Here is a 25746-nt window from a genome sequence, read left to right as displayed (position 1 = left end):
ATGATTGCTCATACTCTTTGGAGTATAAATTGTGCTCAGTAATGCTTGGATCTTTCTCACTTATACAACACTACGAGAAAATACATCCTGCCTCCTCTAGGCTCTCCACACAATGCTTGTAGAATACGATGGAGATGAATTCGAATATCAACCCCAAAACCCGGATGAGCTGGATATGAGTAAGCCTTGGGGTATTGCCTATAAGGCATTGTCCGAGCTCAACCCGCCACCGTTATTCTTGGAGCAAGCTAAAGGAAACCCTCGGCTAGCACTGGTTAACCCCGACGCCAAACGTGACGATGAACGTCGAAGGTTTTTCGTGGTCGGATGTGTTGTGTGGAACGGAACGATACTCCAATCCTGCACGACCGATTTTCTCGCACAGTGGAACTGTGAACACAGATTTGGCTGGAAGGTCGAGGAAGAGGACAACGCTGTATACAAATACAGCAAAAACCTCGAACAAAATCCGGAAAAGAAACCTTTATTCGACTGGATCAAACCGCCGAATATAAGCCGTCTAACAACGATTCGCAATACGAAGGGGACAACGGACGATGGGCCAAAAATGGATAGTCTTATATTGGGCGCCGGGTCAGACCTAGAGAATACGAAGGGCATTGCAGATTGGAAGAACCGGGAATACCAGAGGATTTGTATGTCAACTCATCTCCGTGACGCTGTCGATTCACACTAACAAGTGCCTAGTCTGGTTCAGTATGATAGTGAGAGAACTACTGCCGGAAGAGCACAAGAAGACCGGGGCTATCGACACATACAAGGTGCTTCTACCAGCGGAGAGTGCCAAAAGTCTTTTGGGCTTAGTGGAGAAAGGGCAATGTGGACTCATGGATGAGTTGAGAGACTGGCTCGAGAGAAGCATAAAGGCGGACCAGGATGAAAGTTCTTGATGGATTAAGCAGGCGATGATGGCATGCCTATTTCACATGTTTGGGGCAGAGAAGAATAACTTTGGCCGTGTCCGATTTCCATTCATTATAGTGGTACCTGATACCAAATCTTCCATGTGTAGACTACATTCATACGAACCAGCTACAACTACACCAGTATTCTACAGCTTCATCCTCTTCCGCGATAGGTCCGGGCTCATTGCCAGTAGGTCTGTTGATCATCAAAGCGTGGGCGCTGGACGGGTGCATAAGGATCCATGCCGAGCTGCGCATCTTCGGCACTGCGTTTCATCACCCGATTGGGTCTAGGGATGGCAACTAGGTGTTGGTATGGAGTGTGCGAATAGGCTTGGGTCATGTGCGGCATATAAGACGGCGACGGCGTCCAGGGCATCACCGGCGATGGCTGCGTGCTCGGGGAGTATATTCCGTGCAGCGATGGCGTTGGAGTCGGCGCGTACGAGGCGGATGGCGAAAGCATGTTTGGTGAAACCATGTTCGACGAACGCATGCTCGGGGATAGCATCCCAGGCGAGGGCAGAGCGTGATGGAAGACAGGTTGAGGGCCATGACGGTAAGAGTTCCCAGTGACATGCTGGTTGTTCTCGTACTGCCCGCCATTGTCGCCCGCGTACTGAGAGACAGTCTGGGTATTGTTCGATTGGACGTCGCCGATGATACTCGCCCCAATGTCGGCAGGTGGCAGAGGCCCCGATGATTGCAGGCTCGTCGCGACATTTAGATGCAACTCTTCCTCAAGGTCGTTCGAAGGCAGGCTCATTGCGACACCTGACTCGAGTTCCTTATCACCGTCCGTGACTGAGGCTTGATCTTCCGGTGACGTCGTAGCCTTTTTCTCTTTCACCCTCGTTCGACCTTCTGCGATGTACTTCTGGCGATTTCCATTCTGTTCATTGTTCAGGATTGTGCCTGTAATTTTATCGGGAGCCGCACCCACAGTAGTTTCAAGATTCTCACCCTTGAGCAGCGAGAAGCAGCGACCCTTGGAAAGCCGTAAGAGCTCACAGAGACTATCTATACGCTCACCAAAAGTAAGGTTGCGGGATTTGTACATCGTCTGCAGTGGCGTCGTGTCGTAGATGGAGAACGATTTCGGGCCGAAGAAATGTAGTTTCTCAGCGGTGTCAACTAGCTGCCAGCACACCTTCTCCATCTGGTCTTCATAAATCGCCTTTTTGGCACCTGGAGTCAATCGTTTCGCAAATCGGTCCTTGTCTTGGTTGTCCGGGCAGGCAGAAGTGTCTTTCATTGCTGCTAGTAGCTCAGCGACGTGTCCAGCTCGGTCTTCGTCAGTAGTCGGAATAGTGCTGTCATTGGCAGGCGGCACCCAGTCGTTTTCGATATAGCGGTTAAGCATGCTATCCTTCGCTTCTGCCAGATTCCGAAACGAAAGTCCAAAAAACTTGGGTTGAACTAGAGCTATTGCAGTAGCTGGAGAGGGTGCCGATGGGCTGGGTGTCATGTAACTGTAACAGGGGTCGAATGGCGAGTGTACGTCCACCAAATGTGTTGGCGTATTCGTAGCACTGACAGGCTCTATGGATAAATAACGAGGAGGTGGGGTGCCTGCATAATGCTGGGGTGAAGACTGCTCGAGCATCGGTTGGCTGTAGCCATTGAAGCCATTTTGATACTGACCATCGTCAAGTGCAGATAGAGGAACATCATTCGGCTGATAATTCCCTATGCCATAATCTTGAATGCCAGGTTGAGCAAAATACACAGGGTCGCCATTGGCAGACAGCATTGTGCCCTCGTTATCCATAGTTGTTGGGAATTGAGCTTCATAGAGGAGTTGCAGGTCTTGAGAGCTCATTTTGAGAATGTCGTCGATGTAGTCAGGAGAACTGTTATTGTCCTGGTAGTGGTCTTGAGACATAATGCCTTCGGTGGACAGGGCCGATGTGTCGAGAGAGGTTGCGAGTATCACCTGGATTCCGATCGGTCGAGTTGAAAAGAGTGACTGGTTAAGAGCTTGGAAGGTTGTAAGCTGGTGATGGGTGGAAAGGAAAATCTCACACATGCTTTTAACCTGTCGAGGCGCTTCCGCTGAGTGAATCTCATCATCTTCGCAAGTTTGCTACTTGAAGCATCGCGATAGCACAGTTGACTCGAGGGCTATGTGCTTGCATGTTTGCTTCCTGCCGAGAGAATTCATGGGAAAAGTCTTGTACGCTGTGAGACTATGATGACTGCAAGTACAAAACTGATACCAACGTCGGCTGGAGACGATTCAAGCGATGGATACGAGTGTTCCAGGATAAGACTTCAATACTGTCGCAAAGTATGTAAAAGAATGGCTCAATTGTTCTGCAAGAGCTTCTGTCATCCATTGGAACCGTGATAGCACTGGTGCGCAAGTTTCACAAAAGGCGGCATTGTGAAATGGGTCCTTCCTTGGTTGCTGTCCATCAGTAGTTCGTTGACAGCGAATTGGGAACTCTCAAGACAGTGATTGAAGAGCAGGTTAAGCATTCTGGAGGTATCGAGAGCGCCCTGCGTATGATGTGCGTGATAGCGAAGGGCGGTGCGAATGCATTGGTGGCAGAGAGCGGCGTGTTGCTGATGAAGTTCCGACGCGTCGACGGCGCGACTGAACGCGTCACAACCGCATTCGGACATTAGCGGCTTGGCTGACAACATTCTCCTCTTTACGGAAGCAACTCCTCACTTCAGCACCTCACATCGCGTCACCGAGTCGCCATCCATCTCATCCCATCTACACCCCGTATGGTTGCGCATAGTTGGGATGATCATACGACAACCTCCGATCTCAGGTTCATCCACGCGCTTTGTCACAAAGAACCCCGCATCGGCCAGTACGCACGATCATCAGCACGGCAACTCATCATCAAGTCGAAGTCTGCAACCTTCAGGCAACTGCGAACGATCATACAAACAGATATGGAAGGCTTGGGTTCAGAACGCCAATTGTTCTTCCGCCTCACGCTGGCCACCGCTATCTATGACGCTAATTCAGCTGGATGACTGACATTATACCACAAGTTGTCTACGAGTTCTTTAACTCGCACTGACGCCATTTTATTGTAAACATTCCTCATCCACACGCGCGACTAACCGCTCTCCAACGAACCGCTATATCCTCGCTCTCGTCCGACGAAACGCCGACTTGCTCCGGCTTCGCCTCCAGTCGCTCTCATTACTGGCTAGTCCGATCATCGCCCTTCTCCATCTCGTCGCGTTCGTGCTCCCTCCACAGCTTCCCCAGCTGCTTCATAAAGTCGTCGTCGTAGTATGACCACGTCTCTGGTACCTTGGTGCTTTTCCACCCGAACACCTCGCGAGACCTCTGGTTCATAATGTTGTTGTACTCGATGGGGCGGTCGTTCTCTGGCAGTTTTGCAAGCTCCAATATCGGCAAGCCACCGATCTGGCATACAAGATGGATCGTCTTCTTAAAGAGCCTAGATGGTGCCGGCTGGTCGGGCTCCCATTGATCTTTTTCGTCTTCATGCAGGACTACATAGGACTGTTTGAGGACAGCGCTATCCACGCCAATTGCACTCATAACGTAACTTGTGATCGGCCCACGTCCACCATTCCTGTTTCTCCAATGCCAGAGCTTGATTTTAAAGGTAGATAACTCCACGACAGTCTGCGGTATCGCTAATGTGCTGCAATCGATACCTGTAGGGTCAAGTCCAATCGTATACGTATACTTATCGCCGACGCGGCGGGGGCGAGTAACAAGGTTCGTATACTTATCTTCCCAATGCAGAAATCGAGTCTGGATACCGTCGCATGTCAGACCCCGAAGGTAATCACCATGTCGCTTTACCATACCCGCGGTCTTATCCGCAGGCAGGTTCTGCAATACGTAACACTGCTTGTCGATAAAGGTAGTCTGCGGGAACAAAGAGTATGCCCTGTTCCAAGTGATAAAGTTTAATGTCGCGGTAGATGAAGCCGCGTGGAGCAATTTGCATAGAGGAGAATCCCTCGAATCCAAGACACAGACGGTCAACCCATCATACTCGGCCTGCGACTTTCGGAATATGGTCAAGCCCGTCATGTTGTACTCATCAGCGATCCACCGTTCTTGCTCCAGGAAGTCGAATATTGGGGCACGGAGGTCCAAGGGCTTAACCTCTGAGTACTGTGTATAGATGTATAGTTCTTGCACGGGAGTTTGCAGCTCATTAGCAATGAACTTGCGGGCAAAGTCACCGCCAATGATCGCGCCGGTGTTGGCTTGAACTTGTCTGAACGCCTTGGGATCCTGGAAGAAGGTTTTGAGTTTTGTCTCAATGTTCTGGTAGCATGAAGGAAGCCCGCTGATGAGCGCAGTACGAACGCCTGTCGACACTTCAATCAATGTCGAGAACTCCTTCGGGCCGAGGTACGAAATGAGAGTCTCCTGCACTGGCGCTAGCGAGGACGAGAGGAGATGAGGAAGATTCATGGTGATTGCGCGGGTTGAGGGTGGGGGTTATCGTTGCGCTGCACTGTGAATTAATCCGAAAGGCGCAGCGAAGAAGTACTCGCATAGAGGAACGCGCAGGCAGAAACGGCAAGGGAATCACGTGTCAAATGTAAGCCTCCCCAGGTTGGTTTCAGTGTATCGCAACCATGGATCTCAGTGAAATCTCATCTCATCAACCAACTTACGCCACAATCATATGCTGCTGTTGGTGCCAGGAAGGAGCGATGAGAGATCAAAACTTCGCACTTGCATGGCGAGGGAAGGCTGCATTGCCGATGGATTCGGTTAAACCTGCCGACACGGAATTCAAACTCTTCCAACAAGGCAACTTCCGACGAATATCTGGAGGTTTCCCCTGGCGCCTTGCATGTGGCAAAGTCTTCTAGTGAGCGGCCGCGCGGCACTGATACGTGCGGAACTTACCTAGCAGCTTACGTGTGCTGCTCCTGCGAAACAATCTATTGGCTGATTAATTCGCGATCGGGCAGTGCTCGTTGTACCGAACCCAGAGGTGCGGTTTGGGCAACGTCAACGCAATCCAAGAAATGCAGTAACAGTGGCTTTCGTGGAAAGTATTGGGCTCGGTTGAAGACTCCCAAGTCTTTTGGCCTGACGTCATAAGCCCGTGCTCCGATAAGACAATGTTCTGCGCCACCTATCGCAAAGCCTGTGCTCACCAAGCACATATGGCTTCGATGAGCAGCCCCATGCTTGGCCCCCACAAAGGATTCGTGCGTATTAATTAGGTTTCTCAATGCAGCAAACGCTTACTTCCAAATGTACGATCTTCCTTCGACTTGTTCCATATTTGGTCCATAAGGGCTGCGTTGGCGGCGATGCATGCATACGCGAGTCAAGCAATAGATACATAATGGCCTACGTCCATCCAATCGCCCAACATGAGGTAGTGTCAAAATATAAGATGTACTACTCTCCGAATACTCTCTTATCTTCCCTTACTTTCAGACTTTCGTTATCCTACAAGCGACGTGCCAGATTCAGCGGCTGGCGTGGTGGGTTCGTTCTTGCCATTGTTGGCTCATCACTGGTCCTCCTTTTCAACATCGTATGCGCCATAGTAGCTGCTGCGGCCGGTAAGCCACAGGACGGAATCGCTACGATCTATACAGGTCAATGCGTCTTTGCGTCTCGTCTGACAACAGGTCTACAACTACTCATTAATATACTGAGCAGTTCCTTGTTGAGTGCGTCAAGTTATTGTTTACAACAACTTGGGGCACCTACGAGAGACGAAATTGACGAAGCCCATGGAATGGGCAAGTTCCTGAATGTAGGAGTCTTGAGCCTGAGAAACCTACCAAATATCAGTAAGAGAAGGCAGGTTGTCTGGTTATCGCTTGCTATAAGTAGCATACCTCTGCATTTCCTGTGAGTACATTCCGCCATAATAGGCGGCTAGGAATCGTGTCGCATTCTACGAAAAAATGGTTTACAGCGAGAGTCTACATCGTCTTAGAAATCGCATAGTTGTTAACATTTGAAGGTATGTATACTGCAGAGTGCGTCACGAATCCTAGCTCCCCCTAGTGCCGCTTTAGATTTGCAGAGTAGACTTGCTAAATGAAGAAAGGTACAACTCGGTTATATTCCAGACAACCGCAACGAACGACATCGACTTTGTGTTTGCACACGAAGCTTTCCTCATTACGAGGGGAGGGTGGAAGCTCGAGGGCGGAAACCAGAGATACAGTTCCCACTTTCAAGCCTTACAGGACACACTTCTGGGCGAGCAACATTTGAATGCGTCTCGCTTTGAGAATATCTCTGCTACCGAGTGCTTTCACCGGTACCAGACGACCTTGTTAAAGGTCGGCAATGGCTTCGCTATTATACCGATGGACTCATCAAGCGATTCCAACGACACCGGCTCGCTCGTAGATTTCTATATGAGCCCTGGAATGCTCACATTTGATAACAGCTTTGTTAGCGAGGTCTCGTGTAAGTTTATCTATGTATCCGAGCATGCGTTTCATCTTATTAATCTCAACCATGTCCCACAGATTGCCTGAGTGAGATCTCACCTGAGCGGTGCCAAGTACAGCTCAGTCAGAGCATTATTTATATTGTCATTGCGTGCAATGTGTTGCACTTGGTGCTCATGTTCGTGGTGCTTAAGTGGATGAATTACGAAACCATCGTCACAGTGGGCGACGCTATCGACACATTCATCCGAATACCAGACACTACAACCAAAAGGTGCTGCTTGATGAATAATCGCAACATAAATCAAACGTGGAAGATATCGGAAGCGCAACAAATCCAGCGATATCAACCCGACAGACACGTCCGTTGGTATAGCGCCATCAGCGGCAAGCGCTGGCTCTTTTTGGTCGCTTCGTAAGATCACGCTCATATCAAGCTTTTATGGAACATCATACCTGACACACTGCAGATACTCATCGGCAATCGCTTCCGCCATATACATGTACAGCCTCGCTGGCAGTCGCTCCAAGAATTGCAAGAATGACGACGGTGTTTGGGAAATCTGCCGGTGGAATGGCTTCGGGAACGTCGATTCTGGTTAGTCCACCTCAGAAGAGATACTCAGAACTTACTACATCAACCTGTTGTCTCCTGATGCAGAGAGCTAACTCGTGGCGGCATTAGGATTCATCCTTGATCCATATCCCGGTGTCAAATCTGTGATGCCCTACGTTCTTCTCGCCAACACGCCCCAAGCCATCGCATCGTTGCTGTATTACAGCTACAACGGCGTCTTCACAGCGATGCTAGCGAACCGCGAATGGGCAAGATACGCATACAAGCGAGCCGCACTCCGCGTTTCCGAACCCACGTCTACTCAACGCTCTACATACTTCCTCTCCCTGCCCTTCAGGTACAGCCTACCCCTCATTATCTCCAGCATTTTGCTGCACTGGTTCATCTCTCAAACACTGTTTATGGTACGGATTGCTGTCTACAAAGATGGTGTACTGGTGACGACATTTCCGGGCCTAGATTTGTCATGTGAAAATTGTTCGGTGACTAGTCTAGGATTCTCAGACTCAGCGCTCATCGCGGCAATTGTTATGGGTTGTCTCATGGTCGTGGTCTGTCTGGCTATCGCCGGTCTTTGCAGATTCCCGACGGGCATGCCACTCAGAGGCACGAACAGTGCGGTTATCAGTGCGGCGTGTCACGTAAAGCACAGGGATGGTAGGAGGGCTGGAGACCTAGATTATATTGTCGAGCGTCCATTGAAGTGGGGTGTCACAATCGAGGGTACCAAAGATCAAGTTGGGCATTGTTCTTTCAGCGACAAAGCAGTTCAGAAGCCGGTCGAGGGCTGCTTGTACGCTTGAAGGATGCTCGTTTCAAGAGAGCTTTGCAGAATACATATCATCAAATCATGTTAAGTAGTCAGTTTCTAAAGCAATGTATAATTCTAGCCTCAAATCTATCTTGCACATTACGCCAAAGTACACACTAGGTCGTCCACGTGATTTTGCCCATGCTCTGGCGGACATCAGGAGACAGCAATGACCTCACAGTATTTCTGACAATACGCTCCAATCTGCGAGCCTTGCACATGCATGGAACTGTTCGTGAATATGCATGTGTCACGCTAAAACCATTCTATCGCTACGCTATCCGCCGAAAACGCATGCAAAACACCTACATACGAACCAAGTATTATGACTACATCACCCCTTCTGCTCCTCAAACGCCCTTCAATACATCAATGTCTCCGCCAGCCTGCTACTTTCTCTCGTCCTCCACAACATCCATCATCTACGCAGCCGCAGCAGGTTTCCTAGACTCCAACTTCCTCGGCGCCTTCTTCGCCGCACCCCCATTCCCAGCACCACCTCCACCACTACCCCCATTACCACCACCCTGCTGCCCCAATTTCCTCGGTTTCCTCTTTGGTTTCTCCGCAGCAGTCGGCGCGTTATTCTCTTTATTATCACTGAACGACACCCTTTTCGGCTGAGCAGACCCGTTCGCAGACTTGTTCGCCGTGGATGGTGATTTCTGTGACGAGGACTTGGTCGATGTTTGTTGTGTGTTTGGTGTCTGCTTTTGTTGGGAGGGCGGGGTGGATTGGGTTGAGGATTGGGGGTTTGCGGGGCCGCGGGTTGTTGGTGGGCGTTGGGATCGGGGTTTGGGTGGTTCTTTGGAGGAGTCGTTGGATTGAGACTTTTCTTGCTTTGGAGGTTGTGTGCCATTTGTCTTCGGCTGCGATGGCTTCGGTTGAGAGGTCTTCTGAGGCTGGGGCTTTGACTGCTGTTTGGGTTGACTTGGAGCTTGTTGGGCTTGCTTCTGAGGTTGTTGCTTGGGCTGTGATGAGCCTTGCTGTTGAGCTTGCTGCTGACCTCCAACTCCCCAAGGGTTCATCGCAGCTCCAACTCCCGCAATTCCAGCCCCCGCGGTCTTGACTGCTGACGGCATACTCGGTCTCCACGCAGTCATGTCTTTTGCGGACTGCGACCAAGTCTGCGGCATCATATCCGGCGCATCATTCTTCATCTGTTCCAGCTCTTCTTTAGACGGTGCTTGCGTGTCCTTGGTTTGCATAACCATCTTCTCCAGGGCCTTCTTTTGCGATGGCGTCGACTTGACATCTGGTAGGAAGTCGCCAACAACACCCTGAACACCCTGACTTGCCATCTGTCCAAGATCCCACATTGGGCCGTTCATGGCACCGTAAACCGATCCAATACCTCCTCCCAGCAGCCCAGTCACTGTGGATACTGTGCCGCCAACGAGCGCGCCGGTCAGCTTTCCAATGGTGACACCTGGCTGCACTCCCAATCCGGCACCAGCGGCGAGACCTTGGAAAGCACCAGACTGTGTATATTTTGCCGCCTTTCCGAATGACTCTGCTTCAATTTCTTTATTAATCGCCTTCGCTAGAATTTCTTCTCTTGCTTTCGCGTCGCCCGCTCCATGCGCAGCTTGCCTCAACTCCCACGCCTTTTGTCCCGCCTGGAGCGCCATTTGCGCCGACACGCCTGCATTCTGCTTGATCTCATGTTCGGGGACGTTGCATTGTCCGCCACCAACGTGAACTTCTCCCATGTTTGGTTCGTTAAATCGACTGGCTTCGGTTCGATTTTGTTGTGTTTGTTTTGGTGGTATTTCCTCCTGACGCAATCAGTCAATGTTATTGCAAGTCTAGACAGGAGGCTGGTTTGACGGGTCAACGCTAGTATGACAGCTCAAGTGCAAATACGCTACGTCATGCACGATCGACGAGATCGCCGTGGTTACACGTGTGTGGCCAGCCGACAACCTGTTTTGACCACAGGAACGCGAGACGTAGTTGCTACAGCATGTAGGGTTATCCCTTCTACGTTCGGCGCGACCCTTCAGTAACAAGACCGATGGCTGTCACTGGTGGTTGTAAGTCGCTGCGCCAGTGTGTCATGACGTCAGCGGCCCGGCGCCAGGGTCTTTCATCTACCAAATTCCTGTCTGCAGTACGCTATGAACGCGCCGCGATTTTTACAGCGACTCACACACCCACGCTGTTGGTTCAGCCTTCAGTAGTTTGACGCGTGCTGCGGTGTCGCACATGTCACCCGAATGTCGAATTAGTCGCCCAAAACTCAACCTCACGAGTGTCGCCACCAAGAAAGATGTACTTTTTGATTGGCCATGATCGAGTCGATCAAGCATACCACTATTTTACTCCTGCGAGAAATGCTACGCTTTCTTCATCGCGTCGCCAATAGAACCAGTACTCTTTGCACCTCCCTTCAACTCCTTGTTTGTCGCCTGAATCAGCACTCTCCGGTAGCTTGTCAGAGCCGGGGTGCCATCATCCGTGACCTCAAGTATCAGATGAAGTAATTGACCTTGAGCAACCGGCTTCTTGCTCAAAAAATCGACCGCGCATTTTTCCGGAGGTGGAAGCCTGACCTCGACCTTCCTGCCCTCATCGTCCAGCTTCTTGATCACAAGTTGCGCAACCTCGCTGTAAACCAACCATTGCGTCGCTGTGGGTTCCCGATAATGCCACCACTTAAATGCGAGTTTTCCGCCATCCGGGTCGTATGTAGCGGACGCGTCGAGGGTGACTTTTGATCCAGCCTCAGCGGTGATTTGGACAGGCGCTAAGCCTTTGAAACCGCTGATATTGATGACTGGGTGGTGGTTTGCTTTTGCGAAATCAGGCTCCATGCTCCACTTGATGCGCGCGGCAAAGTCGTTTTGGAAAGCGTCGCGCCAGCGCCAGATGGTCGCATGATTGGATGTGTACGTCCTGTCGCCAACTTTGACTCGATCCACTACATCACTGTAGTGATTGCTATTGAGGCCTTCGGTGCTGATATCAGTCCGTCCGTATCGGCCACCCCAAGACCCGTAGTTGGGGCAGTCAGGTACGCCCAGACCATTTTGGATGAGGTAGAGGAATGTCGGGGTATCTCCTTCCGGGATGTAGAGATAGTCAGGGTACGCCTTTCCGAGTGGCCCGATTTGGATGTTCTCCTTGATCCAACTCTTCTCCATCTTGGTGAAATTTGGCCCACCTTCATCGAAGCCGTAGTACTTGTCGCCGGAAATGCCGGTCCATGCTGCCAAACCATATTGATTCCAGCCGTGGATGGAAGCAATGTAAAATACATCGGGGAAGTTGTTGCGAATCCACGCACCCGTATCATCTTGATCGGAAATGGCATAGACGCGTAGACGTGAGAGTAAGCGCTTGGAGTCTTCAGGTTCGAAGTCGTCGTCTACTTTGAGCAGTGCCGAGGCGAGTGTGTTTGTTCCGCCCCAGCAAAGAATCCACAATGGCTGGGTGGATGGTGCGACAATTCGATCGTATAGCAGCTGTCCGCCTGGAGACAGTGGAGTGTCTGTGCCAACGGCTGACATTCCGTAAGTCTAGATACCATCAGCGCTACCCACGTGACGTGCTGCGTCTAGCCAATGAAGCTTACCTCGGCGCCCTTGCGAATCAACCCACGCATATGTTGTGCCGTTGGATACTGCCAGTTCGGGTGCACATGCTTGTTCAAGTTGTCGACAGCATCGGCATATGCGTTGATAATCTTCCCCATGTCTTCCGGGTGCACTTTGTTCTTCATCCAGGTGCTTGTGCAAGCTACGAGTCCCTCCGTCTCGAATTCATTGGAATACAACAGGTATCGACACAGCGACTCGGCATCATCCGGTTCATTCGAGATGTCGGACAAGATGAATACGCGGGGCTTCTGCGAGTACGTCTGTAGTTTTTCGGTAGCCATGTTGGAGCCGGGTTGTTGGCGTGCCAAGAATCAATGGATATGCAAAAGGTCAAGAGGACGCTTTCCTTTGACGCTGTTGAGCTTTTGAGGTTATCCGATGCTACACCAAACACCCGAAGTTGTGCCACGGCGTCCGAGGTGGGGCTTTGAGCAACGGTGCGGTGTCCTTAGGCACCTCCTTCCGTCTGGAGGAAAGCCGGCTATTCTTGCCATCCGTGCGTCTCCACCTGAAGATACCCCTCACCATCTCTTGTACGAAGACGCTGCTGTTTGCAACTGTATCATCGTTCACCCCGGATTCCAGCATGATATCCAACATGCGAGATAGCCGTTGCCACGCCGCCTTAGTGCATTGAGGCTCAGCGGCCTGCGCCACATGCGACTAGACCGCATTGGACGGTAGCTCAGCCTTGCTCCTTATGACGTCTGGAATCTGCCCCGCTTCAACACCACCAGCCACCGTGAGGACACAAGTTTGGTTCATAATCAGGCGCCCAATAACCTAAGACAAGGCCATATATTCGTGCCGTCAGGCCGACTGCCAAGCAGTACCACCATGATCTCTTGCCGTAAGGAGTCGATTAGGTAGGCTGTGCTTCGCTGCTTCCTAGATATATAGCATCAGGCTACCTCCGATCGCATTCGCATCACAACTCACAAACTACCAGTGTAGTAACTTTTCACGATGTCAATCCACAACAAGATCCAGCAGGCAGCGCAGAGGAACGAGGAGCTCCTTCGTGGCCTCGAGGACACAGATTCGGCGCCCTCACAGCTCAAGCAGCAGAACGCCTACATCGCTGATCTCGACGCGCAAATCAACAACATCAGGAAGCGCGTCAACGACCTTAAGCAGAAGACAGCCAGCGAGCTGAAAGACCACGAAAAGTACCGCGACTCGCACTTCCGCCGCTTCGCCCACAAGGCCAGCGGAAAGAAGGAGAAGTTCGCCGAGAAAGCCGCCAAAGAAGAGAAAGAGTACTTCGATGCGATCCAAGAGCAAAAGAGCGCCGAAGACGAACTCGCCTACGCGAAACAACTCCGCGCCGAAGCCGAGACGCGCAAGAACGAAATCGCATCGCAAGCCCAACGCCACACTGCGCTGCAAGCCGACCTCGACGCGCTCTACAACTCCATCTTCGCAGGCCATACGCCCGAATTCCCCGACGAAGACCGTAAAGAAGATGCCTGCAACGCCGCACACGCGCACGTCCAAGACCTGACCCAGCGCCTCGAGCGAGAGCGCCATATCCTCTTCCTCCTCGGGCAGACGTCTGTCAAGCTGTCTGCCGCCCGCGAACACCTCGACGGCGCATACGGCATGTCGCAATATGACATGTTTGGCGGCGGCACGATGGCCAGCATGCAGAAGCGGAATTATCTCGAGCGCGCCGAGAGCTCCATCCAACAGGTGCGCATGCTACAACAGCAGGTGAAGCAGGTTGCGCCTGAGATACCGGGGCTGGGTCAACTCAACATCGCTATGGGTAGTATATGGAGCGACGTCGTATTCGATAACATCTTCTCCGATATGCAAATGCACGATCAGGTCAAGCAGTCTATTGCGCAGGTCGACCGTGCGGGGAATAAGTGCGGGGAGATTATCCGACAGCGTGAGGCGCAGGAGAAGGGGCTACAGGGCGAGGTCGATCAGGCAAAGGCGAAGCTACAACATGCGCGGTTACAACTGCAGCAGGCGCGTGAAGAGGCGTTTAGGAGGGTGCTGGGCGGACAGCAGCAGAATGTGGGTACGGGAGGTTTTGCACCGTCTGCTGGTGAGGCTCCGCCGCCGGAGTATACAGCGCCGGCGGGTCCTCCTCCTGGATACTCGGCTTGAGCCGTGAGGCGGTGGTTCATGCGTGTGGCTTGCTGATACGGATGGCGCTTGTGTTCGGCCCGTATACCCTCCATATTCTATGCTGTGGGGCTCGGCGTGACTTTAGTTCTAGTAGCGGTCGATAGAGACTGTTTATACGAATGGAAATAGTTTGTAATGGCATCTGGACTTCGGCAATTGTTTTGACTTGGTTGAAGATAAGCTCGCTTGGTTTCTGGAAGGTGAACCGATACGGAGGCTGCAACGTTGAAGGGGGCACGTCAATCGAGAAAAAACCGAACAGGCCTGCAGCCTACATCAACATGTAAACATACTAGATAGGTGAACTAGCGTCGATGTAGGCTCTAGACCTGTTCAGCTTTTTTCTTGTATGAGGTGGGGGCTAGTGGCAGACGGTTGATGAGATGAATGATAGTTTTATAATCAAGCACTACATTGGTGAAAAAGGCATGTGGTGGTTTCAACTGAGCAAATGTCATGATGAATTGCTATGTTGTGTACTGCTATCTACACCACCCCTCAAATGAAAGCCTCGTCGAGGTAGTTTCCAAAGTTGCTGTCACGGAAAGACGGCGTCGCACTACCGAAATCCGTGTTCTCAATCGCACTCCTCGCCGCCGCCGTCATGCTGTCCCACGCAATAAGCGGCTGCTCTCCACCCTGTGTCGTAGTCTCAATCAACTGATGGTTAACCGGGAAAATAGACCTATACCCAATCCTGGGCCTGGTACCAGTAAGACTAGGGTTGGTAACCTTGTCGTAGTCGCCGTGGGCAGATATGGCGATGCCACGGATAGTAGCGGTGGTGGACTGGGCGGACAGCCAGACGACGATGTTTTCCCAGTCGTGGCGGTGGCCGAGACCGGGACCGGGACTGTCTTTGGGCATGTACCAGGAATACATAATGGCGTAGGCGCCGTTGTGGGTGGTGGCGCGGGCGTAAACTTGGCCGGGGGAGGAACTGCACCCGCTGTTTGAGGCGCCAGTGGGTTGGAGGCCGCCGCTGGAGGGTGTTAGAAGAATTCACTTTCTAAATTAGGGTTGACTTACCCTGTGTCACCAGCGGCGTTGACGGCAGGGAAAGGGACACAGCCGTTCTCGACCTTGAGGTAGGGCTTGTATTTCAGCATGAGCTGCCCTACGATGCCAGATGGGACGGTCTGAGGGAAGCCAACGACGGCATCATGGGCGATGACAGCACGGCTTTGGAGGTTGACGGGGGAGGCGAGGACGACGCTCGCGGCTGCGAGGAGTTGAATGGCAATGTTGAACATCTTGACTTTTGCTGGAAGCGAATGAAGTAAGAATGAACGGCGAGGTGTGTCAAGCGAGTGACAATGTCTTGATTCTCAAAAGCTGGTGGCTGCGGTGGTTTTATACGAAGTCTTCGGCGTGTTCAGTATCGTACGGCTCTTCCCGATATCGTGCTCACTGAGTCCTCAAGTCTCTCTCAATCCCAATGGGGAAGTTCACGATAGAGACTAGCAAAAGCGCGATACGAGCAGAACCGTGGAGAGCACACAAACAGCGCACATGCCTTGATATACCACCACCAATTGGCCGTTTATCCAGCTCCCTTGGACGCATAACAACGTTTCCGACGTTGTCGCTGGGGTACCTGCAGCGCATCGGCGTCCGGCACGGGACGATTCAGACGTTGCATATTCTACGCCCGGAGCAAACATGCGTGAAAGGCAAGGCAGGATGTCGATCGACTAGATTGGGAACCACGACGGTTGCATGCCGGCGAATAAGGAGAAAGCGCGTGGCTGATCGCGTCCGAGCCATTAGTGCTTGGCCGAGACTAGGCCGAGTCCGCATCGGGCAGGTGCAGGGGAGGTGAATGTAACATGCTGCAGTCTAGAGAAACAGAATAAGAAATGCATTAGATTTGTAGATTTATGCTAGTAGGTAGCTAAATATAAGAAATTAGTAGAGAGTAATTAGACGTACCTAGTATAAACTTAGAATTATTACTATTAAGAATATAATCTTTCTTAAGAAGATTATTAATAAGCCTAGTAAGAGCTTTTTTCTTATCTTTTAACTAAGCTACTATCTTTTAGTCTTTTATAATATAATTAGTATTTATTTATTAAAATTTATATAAAAGCTTTTACTTTATTAGCTAAATTATATTATAAGTATTATTAAGTAGAAATTTAAATCTTAAGTAGTAATACTTATAGCTTAAAGAGCTACTAATTCTAAAAAAGTAAGAACTATTACTAGTACTCTAAAGAATATATAACTAAATCTTTTATTTACTCTTAAAGATATAGCGTTAAGCTAAAGCTTAAAGCTTTAGCGCTACTATCTCTAAATATAAGAGTTATATAAAGATTAAATAATAATATTATATTAAATTATAATATTATTATAGTAAGACTTAAAAGAAGTACTTAAAAGTAATTATATATATATAGAGTTATTAGCCTATTATAGATCTAATACCTAGAAACTAAACTATTATATAGCTTCTAGCTAGAACGCTTAAAGTTCTAACTAAGTGTCTAGAATAGAAAAGAAATTATAAGTAGGTAATAATAATATAGATAGCGTAGTTATAGCCTAAGTAGCGTAGCGCGTAGAAGAAGAATATAGTAATAAGAGTAGAAGTATACATAACTAGAGATAGTAATAAAAAGGTATATAACCTTTAATAAGCTAGAGTATCTATATAGAGAATACTATAATAAGTAAGAATATATAGTTTTAAGTAGAGTAATATAATATTACCTTAGAGCTAAGAATATCTATAGAGGTTAAAGTTAGGTAAAGATATATATTATAATTACCTTAATAAATATATATAATATAGTTAAGTAAATTTATAAATAACTAGCTAGTTCTTTCTAAGTATATAAAGTCTAATAGATAGAGTAAGATAACTATAAGCTTTTTATAGTTATTATATATATAAAATATATTATAAGATTCTAGCTTATTAAAATTATAATTATAGAAATTCTAAATAGATTTCTTACTACTATAGAGATTAAAGTATAGCTACTAATATATTAACTAATTATTACTTATCTACTTAACTTTATACTATAAATAACTATAATAGCTTATATAGAAATTATTTATTATATTATATAAGTATAAGTTAAGAACTTAAGTAATAGTATACTCTTTACTATTATTAGTAAGATAAACTTCTAAAAAGATATAATTTACTACTTAGAGTTATTTAAAGAGCGTATTATTCTTATATAGCTATAATAGCTATAAATAAAATATAGAGAAGAAACCTTTTAGGCTCTCTAGAAGATCTAACTTATAAGCTATATAGTTAATAATATAAGTAATTTAATATAGGCCTATATTCTTATAGTCTAAAGACTTTACTAGTTACTTAGTATAAATATACTTTACGTTTAGTAGAACTTAGTTACTAATATTAAATCTAAAAGTAGAATATTAGTAAACGTTTATAAATTTCTTTATTTTATTCTAGAACTATATAATTTTATTACGTAGATAGTAGTAGGTTATATTAATATAACTTATAAAAGTGTTAGTAGCGCACTATTAAGTAGTAATAAGTAGAGTATTAGTATTTAGAGTATAAGATAGCTTAAGACCTAAGTAAAGTTAATATCTCTTTATAGCCTAGAATAGAGAAACTCTAGTTACTAAGCTAATAGCTAAATTAGCTTTAAACTCTACTAATAGTAGAAAGTAAGCTTAATTATTCTAGAAATAATTAATATAAAAGTATAGGTACTACTTTAGATCTATATTAGTATTCTCTATCTAACTATTAGTCTCTAAGTAGTAAGCTATACTAAGCTTTAGATAAGCTCTAACGTAATTATATAAGTAGCGCTAAAAATAAAAAGTAAATTACTATCTATAGTTAGAGACTAGTATCTTAGAGTATTCTTTTTCTTTCTAGATATACTTTAAGAACTTATTAATAATAAAGAGAACTTTTATATTCTTTATAGTAATAAACTTTTTCTTCTTAGATAGCTTATCTATAACTACTATAATATAGTAATAAGTATAGCTATACTATATAAAAAGTAGTAAAGGCGTAATAAAGTCTATTAAAATATTCTTTTAGTACTTTTCTAGAACTAGAAGTAGATATAAAAGTCTATACTTAGCGTAATAGTTAACTTTAGACTTATAGTAGACTATATAGTTATTAGTAAATCTAGTAATTATATCTATTATACCTTACTAGTAATACTACTAACTTACTTACTAATAGATAGTAGTATAACTACTATAACCTTCTAGTAATAAATTATATATGTTCTTAATTACTTAGATTTAAAGCTTCTTACTAAATAGAACTAAAAGATAATTATTATAGAGAAAGAGCTTACTATTATTACTACTTTCTAATTTACTTAGTTCTAGATAGACTCTTTTAATAATAAGATAATAGAGAATATAATAATTACTATTATTAAGAGTATTACGTATAGCTATTAGATAAATATTATATAGATATAAGTAGTTAAGAATATTCTATATAGATATAGTATCTATATTATTTAGGTTATTATAGAGATTATATTATCTTTAGAGAGATATATAAGCTAGCTTTATAGTAGTATAGCCTAAAAAGAAACTACTCTTCTTAGTCTTATATAAGAAGGTAAGAAGAGATAGTAAATTATACTTAGATTTCTTTAAGTATAGGCTAGTAAGATAGATAGTAGCGTAGCTACCTCTATTCTATTAGTAGTTACTAAAAATAGTCTAATACTAATACTAGATATAATTATTAGTAATATATTCTAGTAGGTCTTTAGTTTATCTAGTAAAACTATTAGGCTTAGTACTTTACTTACCTAAGCAATACTTTACTTTAAAATTAAATTCTTTTAGAAACTTAGCCTAGTAAGCTTATTAATAGTTAAAGTAATATTTAGAGTAGAAGTACTCTAAACTATAATAATTAGTTAGAACTTTAATAGTATTAGTAGTATCTACTAACTTAGAACGCTACTCTTTAAAAGTCTATATAATAGCTAAAAGCTTTTTATTATATATTTTATAGTTATACTCTATAAGTATTATCTTCTTTAATAGATAAGTAATAGAGTATATAGTATTATCTAGCTAGATCTATAAGAGTACTACTATGTAGATATAGTTAGAAGTATTAGTCTCTAGAATACTTTTTAAGTTAGAGTTAAAGTAGACTAGTATAATATTACTATAAAATATAACTTTTAGCTTATTAAAAGTATAGGCTATATCTAGAGTTATTTAGAAAAGCGTAGAATCTTTATAAGTAAGATAAGTAAGTAGTTTTATAATATTAGAGAAGCTATATATAAACTTATAGTAGAAGTTAGTAAAGCTAAGAAAGGCTTAGATATTTTTTAGTATTTTAGAAAGTTACTAGCTCTAAATAGTAGTAACTTTTTTAAAGTCTATCTTAATACTATTAGTAGTAATAATTAAGCTAAAAAACTTAACTTTCTACTATAGAAATTTAGACTTAAGAATATTTATAAAAAGACTAGTGTCTATAAAGTATATAATAATATATAAGAAGTAGTTATTATAAGCCTTTTTAGTCTTACTAAATATAATAATATTATCTAGGTATACTATATAGAATTTATCTAAGTATTTATATAGAACATTATTAATATATATCTAAAAGGTTTCTAAGCTATTATATATACTAAATAGTATAATAGTATATTAGTATATATTACAACAGGTGTTTAAGTACCTATTAGGTTAATTATATACTTTCTCTCTTTTGTACTAGTATTTTACGCGCTTACCTATATATATTACACTACTCTTGTCTAATCTTATAAGAGTAGTAATTACAATTCTAATTACTTAAATCTATTATTTCTAGCTTAATTTTCTTTATAGTTATAAGCCTAGCGCTTTAAAGTATAGGTTTTATTCTCTTTACGTAATAATAACACTATAAATAATATATTTAGATACTTCTCTAATCTTTATTTAACCTCTCTTCTTATAATAAGTAAGGTAACTAGCTATTACTAGCTCTCTACGCATTAACTATATATACCTACTATAGTACCTCTATATTAACTACCTACGCCTATAGTAGTACTTCTCTCTAATATCTCTAAGTACGTTAGTAATATATACACTACTTACTACCTTCTCTATAAGTAGCTATAAGTAACTATAGTCTTTTAGTAAGCTTAACGCTTATTTTAATAAGTAGCGTAATTCTTAAGAAACACTCTACTTAGCCTAAGTAGTTTACGTAGCTTAAATTTAACGCGCGCTCTCTAGAAGTATAGAAAAAGATTAACTTAGTAATACTCTCTCTTAGAAATAGCCTTTTTAAAGCTTTTAATTATTTTATCTATTTAAAGAGAGAAACTAGTAAGCGTAATAAAAAGGCGCTCTAGAATAAGAAACTAGTAGTATAAAAGCTTAAGTCTACTCTTTTAGTAAGTATCTAAAGTAGGCTTAGAAAGCTTAAGAGGTAGGTTAATATAACTATTAATCTACTTCTACTACTTCTAGTATAGATTAAGCTAGCTAAGAGCTAAGACTAGTCTCTTTACGTAATTATAAAGTTACTTAAGATATAACTATAGCCTTATAATAATATAACTAAGAAGTAAGTTAGAAAGAACTACTATACTTACTTAGGTAAGGCTAAGCTAGTAAAAACTAACCTAGAGTAGTAGTACTATAAGTAGAACGCGCTATATATGCGCGTAAAGGCTTATAAGCTTTCTAAAGTAGATAGTATACTTACTATCTATAACTTTCTTAACGCACTAATATCTAGAATAGCTATAGACTAGATAATTTAGATAAAGCGTAATATAATTACTACTTAGGCGCTTAGTATAAAAATCTTTATACTTTCTTAGCTTAGAATCTTCTTTTTAGTACTTATATAGTATTAGGTAGTCTACTCTAAGTTATATAGAATCTTTACCTCTATTAGAGAAGCTCTATCTACTAATAAGGCTAGCGCTAAGTCTAAGTTACTAAACTAAACTAAGCCTACTATCTACTCTTGCGCTACTTTAGAATCTTAGACCTACTACTAGTCTATTAAAAAGTACTATAACGTACTTACTACTATTAGAGCTAAGTAAAAGCGCTTCTAATAGCTCTTATAAGAAGTTAAAAAAGCTATTATTAAATGCTTAGATATAAAGCACTTTAGAAAGGCGCGTACAAAGCTTATTAGTAAGAGATACTCTATTCTAAGCTTCTTAGAAAGCTTATATAATAATAATAGGTACTCTAGAAGCGTAGTTACTACACTTTTTAATCTAGGTATACTTTAGCTAACGCTAGATGTTTACTCTACTATAGACTATAACGCTTACTTTTTCTTAGCTAGTACTATTCTTAATAATAGAGTAGCTATCTACTTAGTTAACTACTTCTTTTTATTATTAAACTTTAAACTAGCTAGAACTCTTAAGATAGTTAAGGTAGATACGTAGACTTTTTCTATTTTTAGTTATAGTATATACATTCTAAAAAGCTTTATTAAGCTTATAAGTAGTAAACGTGTTAATCTTACACTTACTAGTGTTATAGTTATAGAATACTTCTATATTAATATAGTCTTAGAAGCTTACCTTAACTAATCTAGAATTTAGTATCTAAGTCTTAATAATACCTTTTATACTAGGTTACTAGTAAGAAGTACTATAGTAGCTACTTTATAGCGTAGGCTAAACTTTATATTTATAGAATATAAGCTAATTACTATTTATAACACTTTTATTATAAATATAATATCTAGAATAAGACCTAGCTTTGTCTCTTAGCTACGTAGTAATTTAGAAAACCTTTAGTATACTTATACTAGTTACTTAGGCTCTAAGGCGCTTAAGACACTTATATATAATACTTAGAGAGTAAGAATTAAAGAGCTTACGCGCGTATAGTGTAAGTTCTACGCTCTATTTTATATAAAGTAAGTTATTTCTTATTAGCTAAAGAAGTAAGCTTTTTAACTTTTCTAGAGAATTATATAAAACCTTTTTAATATACCTAAAAAGCGCTTAAAAGAGAAGTAGATTCTACTTATTAAGAATAAGTATAGTAGTAAAGTCTACTTTTATCTACTCTTCTCTAAAAAGATAGAAAAGATAATAAAAGCTCTTAAGAAGTTTTAAGCGCTTATCTAAATTTATTATTACTTACTTATTATAAGAATTAGCTTTAATAATAACTCTTTAACTAATTTATAGCGTAGTAACTTACGCTATAAAGTATAGGTAAGAAAGTATAGTATTACGCTAGAGCCTACTTCTTCTTATACTTATAAGCCTAATAGAGTAGCTAAAAGAGCTAGATAAGAAATTATTACTAAATAGATTAAGATAAGAGAGAAGGCTAATCTACTTAAGTACCTTTAGATAGAGGTAGCGCTTACTACTACTTAGCTCTATAATATAAGCCTTTTATATATCTATACTCTATGCTCTTCTAATAAGAAGTTAGAGTAGTAGTTTATAGAATACTTTAGATAGTATTAGCCTAAGCTTATAAGAAGAGCTTCTACTAATCTATAATCTAATTAGAGTAGTGTATACGTTTATAGATATTACGTCTATTTCTTAAATAAGAATAGAGTAGCTAGACGTAAGCTAAAGAGCTTTAAAATACTACTTAGAGAATATATTAGTTATTTAGTAGGCTATTAAGCTTCTAATATATACTATATATAAATTCTATTACTAAGAGAAGTATTTACTACGCGTAATGTAATATTTAATAAGTAGCTCTTTTATAGTAGTAAAGAGTAGAAGCCTTCTAAGAAGAACACTTATATTATAGTTAATATTCTCTATAAGAATAAGTAGAAGAACGTAGTAGAAGCTTATAATAAGCTTCTATTACTTTCTTAGTAAGGTAATATAGATAATAGTAAGCTACTACCTAACTAAATAGATAAGCTACTTAATAGTCTATTAGAAGCTTATTTAGAAGAGTTAGGTCTTACGTAAGTAGATCTCTAGACTAGAGAGATATAAAGAGTATATGTAAGGCTTACTAAACGCGCTATAAAACTACTATTACTAGAGGCTATACTAAAGCCTTCTAATATAATAAGTATTACTAAGTAGCTTAGTAATAAACGTATTAATTCTAGTAAGTACTAGTCTATAGTAACTAGATTAGTAAGCTTATTAGGTACGTAGAAAGATAACTTCTAAGATAATAGACTTCTATTATCTATAGTAATAAACGTCTCTTAGAATAGAAAAGTACTTAATAGCTCTTTACCTAATCTATAAAACTTACCTATTAAGCGTAAGTACGTAAAAAAGGTCTATAGACCTTCTATATATAGAAGTAAGTATTATCTAGATAGTTATAATAATTATAATAATCTTAGAAGTGTAGATATCTACGTCTTACTATTTAACTCTAAGTAGCTTAATAACTTAGAAATCTACTATAGCGCTTCTAATTAGTTATTAAGCTACGCGTATATAATACTATATTATATTATTACTACTATAATTATAGATAAGCTTAATAAAGGCTAAGTCTATTAGAATAACTTTCTAGCGCTTCTAACGCTTTAGAAGTACTTCTATAACTATCTTTATAGAGATAAGTTTAAAGTAGTAGTATATTAGAAGATTAATACACTACTTATAGCTAATACCTAAAAGAAAGTAGAGTATATAAGTAGTAAAGAATACTCTCTACTACTTAAGTAGGTCTTTACGTATAAAGTAAATAAGAATAGCTACTTTATAAAGTATAAGGCACGCCTTATAGTGCGTAGAGATATATAGGCTAAGAATACGCTCTACTTAACTTATACTACTACGCTTACTACGTAATTCTTTTACTTAGTAATAGCTATTACTACTAAATTTAATATAGAGATTTAGTAGCTTAATATTATAGTAGCCTTCTTAAACACTAAAGTTAGTAGTAATAGGCTAGTATACTATAAGCTTCTAGATAGCTTTTAGAGAAAGAGCTACTACGCTAAGCTTAAGAAAGCTTTTTATAGTATACGTAAGAGCTCTTTTCTCTAGTATAATAACTTCTTAAATACTCTTTTAAAGCTTAGCTTATAAGCTAGTAAAGAGAAGCTCTATTTATACTATAACACTACTTAACGCGTCTTTATACTCTTCTACGTAAATAATATTCTACTTATATTTACTAAGTTATACTACCTAGAGGTAACTAAGCTACTTAGTAGAATTAAGAAGACCTATAAAATTAATAATAGAGAAGTAGTAAACTAGTTCTTAAAGATGCGTATTATGCGTAATTACTCTATAAGTACTATTTTACTACTTTATAATATCTACCTTAATAAAGTTATAAAAAAGTTTAGTTTTAAAGATAGTAGCTACTTTCTAGAGACTTCTCTACTAGCTAGTAAGCTTCTAAAGTACTAAGAGAACGCTTTAAAGTAGAAGATTAAGGCCTATTAAGAGTAGATTAGCTTAGTATTATACTTTACTATTATAATACGCTCTAACGTTGCGTATATAGTTTTCTAGCTCTTTTAGTTTCTAACTAATTCTTTTCTAGCTTACTTTAAGGTAGTAGAGTATTTTATTATATACTTATACTACTTATAATATAAAGGTATTATATATAGTAGAGAGGTAAAGTTAGATAAGAAGCTCTAGATCTATAGAGACGTAAGCTTTATAGATAATACTAAAACGCGCTACTTCTTTTATAGATATATTATAACGCTCTTTAGAGGCCTAATTATATAGTAGACTACTTACTAGTTAACTATTATAATCTTAACTACTAAGATAGAGCTTCTTACTTTTAAGACTATTACTAAAGAGACTATAGCCTTAAAGCGCTTATTTACTAAGCTTTAGCTACTTATTATAGACGCCTAGTAGATCTTTTATAATAATTAGTAGACTATTAGACTTATAGTAGAGAGTAATAAAAAGATCTTTACTAAGCTCTACTATATTAATATCTAGAATATATAGCTTTACTAGAAGTATAGCAAAAGCTCTTTTAAAGTACTCTATAAGCCTACTATTAATATATTAGTAGACAGCCTTACTAAGTACTTACTTAAGTAGAAGTTTAAGACCTTTAAAAAGTAGCTAAACCTAAGATAGATAGCTTATAAGAATACTAATTAAGGCTTATAAGTAAGTAATAAGTATAAGAAAGGTTAGTAAGTCTAATTATATATTTATAGAGTAGTACTAGGCTTTACTCTAGGCGCTCTATAACTAGATAAAAAGATCTTACCTTCTCTCTAGACGCTTACTATCTCTCTATATAGCTAGTATAAAGAAGCTTTTATTAAGCTACTATATACTCTAACTACTTAGCCTTACTAGTTAAAACTAGAGGTAT

The 25746-nt window shown here is 41.9% G+C and overlaps 7 protein-coding genes across 7 annotated transcripts; 2 read left to right on the top strand and 5 right to left on the bottom strand.

Annotated features, from left to right (window-relative positions):
• Positions 1-112: 112 nt before the first annotated feature.
• Positions 113-911, top strand: J4E79_005966 (uncharacterized protein; the record flags this gene model as incomplete). Its single annotated transcript, XM_049354841.1, has 2 exons — positions 113-656; positions 709-911. The coding sequence occupies 2 exons, from the start codon at positions 113-115 to the stop codon at positions 909-911; spliced, it is 747 nt and encodes a 248-aa protein (XP_049210964.1).
• Positions 912-1107: 196 nt separating this feature from the next.
• On the bottom strand, positions 1108-2811 carry J4E79_005965 (uncharacterized protein; the record flags this gene model as incomplete). Its single annotated transcript, XM_049354840.1, has 1 exon — positions 1108-2811. One exon carries the CDS (start codon positions 2809-2811, stop codon positions 1108-1110), a length of 1704 nt encoding a protein of 567 aa, XP_049210963.1.
• A 1281-nt stretch (positions 2812-4092) lies between these two features.
• On the bottom strand, positions 4093-5355 carry J4E79_005964 (uncharacterized protein; the record flags this gene model as incomplete). The annotated part of the gene is made up of 1 exon (XM_049354839.1): positions 4093-5355. One exon carries the CDS (start codon positions 5353-5355, stop codon positions 4093-4095), a length of 1263 nt encoding a protein of 420 aa, XP_049210962.1.
• Positions 5356-9129: 3774 nt separating this feature from the next.
• Positions 9130-10419, bottom strand: J4E79_005963 (uncharacterized protein; the record flags this gene model as incomplete). The annotated part of the gene is given in 2 exon segments (XM_049354838.1): positions 9130-9776; positions 9792-10419. 2 exon segments carry the CDS (start codon positions 10417-10419, stop codon positions 9130-9132), a joined length of 1275 nt encoding a protein of 424 aa, XP_049210961.1.
• Positions 10420-11046: 627 nt separating this feature from the next.
• J4E79_005962 (uncharacterized protein) lies at positions 11047-12590 on the bottom strand (the record flags this gene model as incomplete). The annotated part of the gene is made up of 2 exons (XM_049354837.1): positions 11047-12138; positions 12285-12590. 2 exons carry the CDS (start codon positions 12588-12590, stop codon positions 11047-11049), a joined length of 1398 nt encoding a protein of 465 aa, XP_049210960.1.
• A 685-nt stretch (positions 12591-13275) lies between these two features.
• J4E79_005961 (uncharacterized protein) lies at positions 13276-14427 on the top strand (the record flags this gene model as incomplete). The annotated part of the gene is made up of 1 exon (XM_049354836.1): positions 13276-14427. One exon carries the CDS (start codon positions 13276-13278, stop codon positions 14425-14427), a length of 1152 nt encoding a protein of 383 aa, XP_049210959.1.
• Positions 14428-14946: 519 nt separating this feature from the next.
• Positions 14947-15701, bottom strand: J4E79_005960 (uncharacterized protein; the record flags this gene model as incomplete). Its single annotated transcript, XM_049354835.1, has 2 exons — positions 14947-15430; positions 15478-15701. 2 exons carry the CDS (start codon positions 15699-15701, stop codon positions 14947-14949), a joined length of 708 nt encoding a protein of 235 aa, XP_049210958.1.
• Positions 15702-25746: the final 10045 nt, after the last annotated feature.

This window comes from Alternaria viburni (assembly GCF_023758015.1).
Source record: "Alternaria viburni strain BMP 2772 chromosome Unknown scaffold_11, whole genome shotgun sequence".
Lineage (NCBI taxonomy): Eukaryota > Fungi > Ascomycota > Dothideomycetes > Pleosporales > Pleosporaceae > Alternaria > Alternaria viburni.
This window is presented reverse-complemented; position numbering and strand designations above follow the sequence as displayed.